At 43.2% G+C, this 6,119-nt stretch overlaps 1 protein-coding gene across 1 annotated transcript in view; it reads left to right on the top strand.

The window, feature by feature from the left end:
• The first annotated feature begins 5,063 nt into the window (after positions 1-5,063).
• The window catches only part of slc25a36 (solute carrier family 25 member 36), a 45,939-nt gene continuing 44,883 nt past the window's right edge, over positions 5,064-6,119 (top strand). Inside the window, exon 1 of the mRNA XM_003226713.4 lies at positions 5,064-5,219. Coding sequence (XP_003226761.2) covers positions 5,179-5,219 — 41 coding nt within the window. The 5' untranslated portion in view covers positions 5,064-5,178. The remainder of the gene's footprint in view (positions 5,220-6,119) is intronic.

Genomic DNA, 6,119 nt, shown 5'->3' with positions numbered 1-6,119 from the left:
ATATTATTATTATTATTTATATCCTGGCCTATCTCCCCAAGGGGACCCAAGGATTTGAAACCCACTGAGTAGACTGGGACAAGTCACAATCTCTCAACCTCTGTTAAGGCAAAGACATTTTTTTCAGGCTCCCTCTGAAGAAATTTTGCTAAGGAAACTGATAGGTTTGCTGTAAATCACTAGAAGGCACATGTCATAACCCTGGCACACTGGGGCTGGGGGGGGGGGGGGCTGCTTTTCCTCAATATCAGACAGCTTGAGAAACATTGGCATAAGGAATTTATGCAGTTGGAATATTTGCTTTAAAAATGTTGCAGAAAATCCCTATAAGGAGATCAAGTTATGAATCTTCCAGTGCCCCATCGTTTTGTTCTGGTATCTGTCTCTGATCTCCTGCTTCCTTAGGGAAACCATGTGAAGGCTGCCATTCATAATTATCTTTCTGGATGTGCTCCACGACCTCTGTCCACGTGAAAAGGGCCTGATCAGAGATGAAGGCAAGAGCACACTCAAGGGGTGGCATAATCCCAGAAGACACTTCCCCATTCTTCGTAGTTTAAGGCCTCCGGAGCTGGCTGCTTTCTCTAGAGCTCTTGAAACATAACACATCTGAGTTGCCTTTGGCCTAAGGGAGGAGTAACAGCAGCAGCTGCAAAGCTTTCAGTTGGATAGGGAAGCTGTGCCCAGCTGCCTCCCAGCTTTTAATAGTAGAAGAATCATAGAGGTGCCATGCAGGAACACACAATCAAAGCACTCCCAACACATGCCCATCCAGCCTCAGAGAAGAGGACTCTGAGGCAACATACTCAACAGCTGTTACTGTCAGTAAATTCTTCCTAATGTTTTAGTGGCATCTCTTTTCCTGTAATTTGGATCCATTGCTCTATAGAGCAGCAGAAAAGGAGCCTGCCCCTTCCTCAATGCGACATCCTTTCAAATATTTAAACATGCTCCCTCCCGACCTTGTCTTCTCCAAATTAAACATACCCAGCTTCCTAAATAGAAAGGTCAGAGAAAGGAGTTGAGCTGCTCAACACGTTTGGAAAATAGAATAGCAGAAGGAAAAGTACTTTTGGATCAGCCAATGGAGAATGTGGAATATTTAGGGAGAGGGCAACAGAGACATAGAGCCCTTCTACACAGCCATATTACCCAGAATATATTTTTTTCACTCTAAAATGTCATAGCACTATAAAATCCCACTTTTAACTGCCATGGCAACATCCTGTGCATTTGCAATTTAGTGAGGCCCAAAAGCAATTATAAGCAACTTTCTCTACAAATCCCAAGCTTCTATTGGATGTTGCAAATTCCAAGATAGCACAATAAAACTACAACTCTGGGTGTGATTCTACACTGTAAAATTAATACAAGGTTGCTATGAATTTTCCAGGTTGTATGGCCATGTTCCAGAAGCATCCTTTCCAGATGTTTCACCCACATCTATGGCAGGCATTCTCAGAGGTTGTGAGGTGTGTTGGAAACTAGGCAAATGGGGTTTATGTCCAGGGTGGGAGAAAGAACCCTTGTCTGCCTGAGGTAAGTGTGAATTTTGCAATTGGCCACCTTGATTAGAATTGAATAGCCTTGCAGCTTTAAGGACTGTCTGCTTACTGCCTGGGGGAATCCTTTGTTGAGAGGTGATTTCTCCCACCCTGGACATTCCACGGACATGCAAACCTCACTTGCCTAGTTTCCAACAGACTTCACGACTTCTGAGGATGCCTGTCATAGATGCAGGCAAAACGTCAGGAAAACAAACAGCAATACTGTGATTCCAACCATGAAAGCCTTCAACAGCACAAAATGAATACAGTTTGACACCATTTTGATTGTGATTCTAGATCAGGCATGGGTCAACTTCGGCCCTCCAGGTGTTTGGACTTCAACTCCCACAATTCCTAACAGCCAGTAGGCTGTTAGGAATTGTGGGAGTTGCAGTCCAAAACACCCAGAGGGCCCAAGTTTGCTGATGTCTGGCGTAGTGGTTTGAGCATTGCACTGCAATCCTGGAAGCCAGGATTTCACCATCATCATCATCATCATCATCATCATCATCTTTATTTTTATCCTGTCTTATCTCCCCAAGGGGATCCAAGGATTTGAATGCTTGCTCGGCACTGAAACACACTGGGTAGCATCGGACAAGTCACACTCTCTCAGCCATAGGCTGTTAGGAATTGTGGGAGTTGAAGTCCAAAACACCCAGAGGGCCAAAGTTGGCCCACGCCTGGTGTAGACCATATAATGCAGTTCAATGAGACATGCCACATTATCACAGGATGTCTACACTGCACACCACTGGAAAAATTATACTGTTTAGCCAGCACTGCACCACCTGACATCCGCCGGGAAGTAGCAGGCAGTAATGAAAGGATCAAGGCAATGACATCTGCAGCCCATCCCCTGTTCGGATATCAGTCAGCATGCCAATACCTTAAATCAAGAAATAGCTTCCTAAGATCTACAGAGATACTTGCAGGAACACCTCAGCAAGCGAGAGTCCAAAAGTGGCAGGCTAAAACTCAAAACCTCAAACAGTGGCTGATGCCAGATGAGAGACTTCCTCCTTGGCACACGGAAGACTGGGTGACTTGGAAGGCACTGAACAGACTGCACTCTGGCAGAGCCGACCTTGGGCTACAAAGTGGAGCCCACGACATGCGAGTGTGGAGAAGAGCAAACCACAGACCACCTACTACAATGCAGTCTGAGCCCTGCCACATGCACTACAGAGGATCTTCTCACAACCACACCAGAGACACTCCAAGTAGCCAGCTACTGGTCAAAGGACATTTAGTATCATGCCAAGTTTTTTAAAAATTTCAAATACATTACAACTTATACCCTCGGTTTGTTTCTGACACGATAAATAAGTTCAATGCAGTTTCAAAGTGCATTATATGGCAGTGTGAGTGGGACCTCTCTTTGTGCCCAAAAGATGGGGGGAAACAAGGCATGTTTGGGCAAATTGACAGGGGCAGAATCTCAAGGAGCCAAATACAGTAGAGTCTCACTTATCCAACATTCTGGATTATCCAACACAGTCTGCCTTTTAGTAGTCAATGTTTTTGTAGTCAACGTTTTCAATACATTGTGAAGTTTTGGTGCTAAATTCATAAATACAGTAATTACTACATAGCATTACTACATACTGAACTGGCGTTTCTGTTAAATTTGTTGTAAAACATGATGTTTTTGTGCTTTATTTGTAAAATCATAATGTAATTTGATGTTTAATAGTCTTTTCCTTAATCCCTTCTTATTAACCAACATATTCGCTTATCCAACGTTCTGCCAGCCCGTGTATGTTGGATAAGTGAGACTCTACTGCAGGGGTCCTCAAACTTTTTAAGTGGAGGGCCAATTCACAGTCCCTCAGACTGTTGGGGGGCCGGACTATGATGAAATAGTCCAAAATTAGGGTTGTTGTTGTTGTTGTGTGCCTTCAAGTCGTTTCAGACTTAGGTCAACCCTAAGTCTAAAATTTAGGACAGAGGCCAGGTCATCCAGCCCATGGACCTTAGTTTGGGGACCCCTGATCTAGACGATTTCATAAGACCATAGGTAAGCAAAGAGATCACCAAAGACCATCTAGATGGTCTCATAAGACCATAGATAAGGGATCCTCAAAGACCATCTAGATGGTCTCATAAGACCATAGATAAGGAAAGGGATCCTCACAGACCATCTAGATGGTCTCATAAGACCATACATAAGGAAAGGGATCCTCAAAGACCATCTAGATGGTCTCATAAGACCATAGATAAGGAAAGGGATCCTCAAAGACCATTTAGATGGTCTCATAAGACCATAGATAAGAAAAGGGATCCTCAAAGACCATCTAGATCAGGGGTCCCCAAACTAAGGCCCGGGGGCCGGATGCGGCCCTCCAAGGTCATTTACCTGGCCCCCGCCCTCAGTTTTATAATATTTTATATCAGTTTTAATAATATAATATATTGTATATACATATAATATTGATAATAATCTTATGTTATACAATATAATACTAATAGTAATACCATATAATAATATTAATTGTATGTTATATATTACATATTATATAATATTATAGTGGTATAGTTCAATACAGTAATATATAATGCTAATATTGCGTTATGCTAATAATATAATATATTGTATGTACATACAGCTGCTCTGAGTCCCCTTCGGGGTGAGAAGGGTGGGATATAAATGTAGCAAATAAATGCAGTAAATAAATAATTAATTTTAGACTTAGGCTCAGCCAAAGTCTGACATGACTTGAAGGCACACAACAACAACAACAACAACAACAATCCTAATTAACTTGACTATCTCATTGGCCAGTAGCAAGCCCACACTTTCCATTAAAATCCTAATAGGTTTATGTTGGTTAAAATTATTTTCATTTTTAAATATTGTATTGTTCTTTCGTTGTTGTTGTTGTTGTTGCACTACAAATAAGACATGTGCAGTATGCATAGGAATTTGTTTGTATTTTTTTTTCAAATGATAATTCGGCCCCTCAACAGTCTGAAGGATTGTGGACCGGCCCTCTGCTTAAAAAGTTTGGGGACCCCTGATCTAGATGATCTCATAGGACCATAGGTAAGGAAAGTGACTTCCAAAAGCCATCTAGATGGTCTCATAAGACCATAGATAAGGAAAGGGATCCTCAAAGGCCATGACGATGATCTCATAAAACCACAGGTAAGTAAAGGGGCCCCCAAAGGCCATCTAGACGGTCTCATATGACCATAAGTAATGAAAGTGACCTCCAAAAACCATCTAGATGGTCTCATACGACCGTAGCTAAGCAAAGAGACCTCCAAAGACCATCTAGACGATCTCACAAGGCTATAAGTAAGCAAAGAGACCTCCAAAGACCAGGTAGACTTAGGTCAACCCTACGTCTAAAGTTTAGGACAGGGGCCAGGTCAATGATCTTGGAGGGCCGCATCTGGCCCCCGGGCCTTAGTTTGGGGACCCCTGCTCTACTGTATGTGATTTTTTTCCCCTTCTTCTTCTGGCTGCCTCCATTTCCACATTTTACAACGCCCTGCGTAGTACGTCTCCTTGGCCACTAGGTGGCGCCCGCGGAAGCCTCTCCCGGCGGTGCTGCGCCATTAAGCCACAGCGGAGAAAAGGAGGCGCCCTCTTGCTCTCTTCTGCTGGGGACAAGAATGAGAGAGAATGAGCCAGAGAGACACCTTGGTGCATCTGTTTGCTGGAGGGTAGGTTTCCCCACGAGAGGCAGGTGGGATCGGGGGAAGGAACGTGTGAATCCGCGTCAATGCTTTGGAGAGACAGGGAGGGGAGAGGTCTCACTCTGGATCCGCACCACCAGGCCTATCAGGCATGGAAGCGCCTTAGGGGTAGATCTGGAGGAACCGAGTTGCAGCAAAGAGAAGAATAGTCATTTTTTCCCCTTAGCTTCCCTGCAAATGGCTCCCGGAGTTTGGGCGTGTTCGCTTTTGGGCATATAGAGTGCATCTATACTGTAGGATTAACGCAGTTTGACACAACTTCTAATTTAACGCTATGGAACGCTGGGAGTTATAGGCCTCATCTACATAGAATGCAGGTTGACAGCATTGAACCGAGATTATATGGCAGTGTGGAGTCATATACTGCCTCATGGGCAAACTTGGGCTTTCCATGTGTTTTGGACTACAACTCCCACAATTCCTAACAGCCTACTGGCCAGTAGGCTGTTAGGAATTGTGGGAGTTGTAGTCAAAAACACCAGGAGGGCCCAAGTTTGCCCATGCCTGCTCTAGTGTGATGAGGTCCAATAGGCCAGTTCAAAGCATTTAATCTGCATTCAGAAACTGGATTATATATATGTGTGTGTGTGTGTGTGTCAGTGTGGAATATATAAATATATGTACAGTATATATGTGTGTGTGTATATATACAGTAGAGTCTCACTTATCCAAGCTAAACAGGCCAGCAGAACCTTGGATAATAAGGAGGGATTAAGGAAAAGCCTATTAAACATCAAATTAGGTTATGATTTTACAAATTACACACCAACACATCCTGTTATACAACAAATTTGACAGAAAAAGTAGTTCAATACGCAGCAATGTTATGTTGTAATTACTGTATTTACAAATTTAGCACCAAAATAT

This window comes from Anolis carolinensis, chromosome 3, assembly GCF_035594765.1.
Source record: "Anolis carolinensis isolate JA03-04 chromosome 3, rAnoCar3.1.pri, whole genome shotgun sequence".
NCBI classification, from domain to species: Eukaryota; Metazoa; Chordata; class Lepidosauria; order Squamata; family Dactyloidae; genus Anolis; species Anolis carolinensis.
Note: the sequence above shows the minus strand (reverse complement) of the source record. Positions and strands in the feature narration are given on the sequence as shown.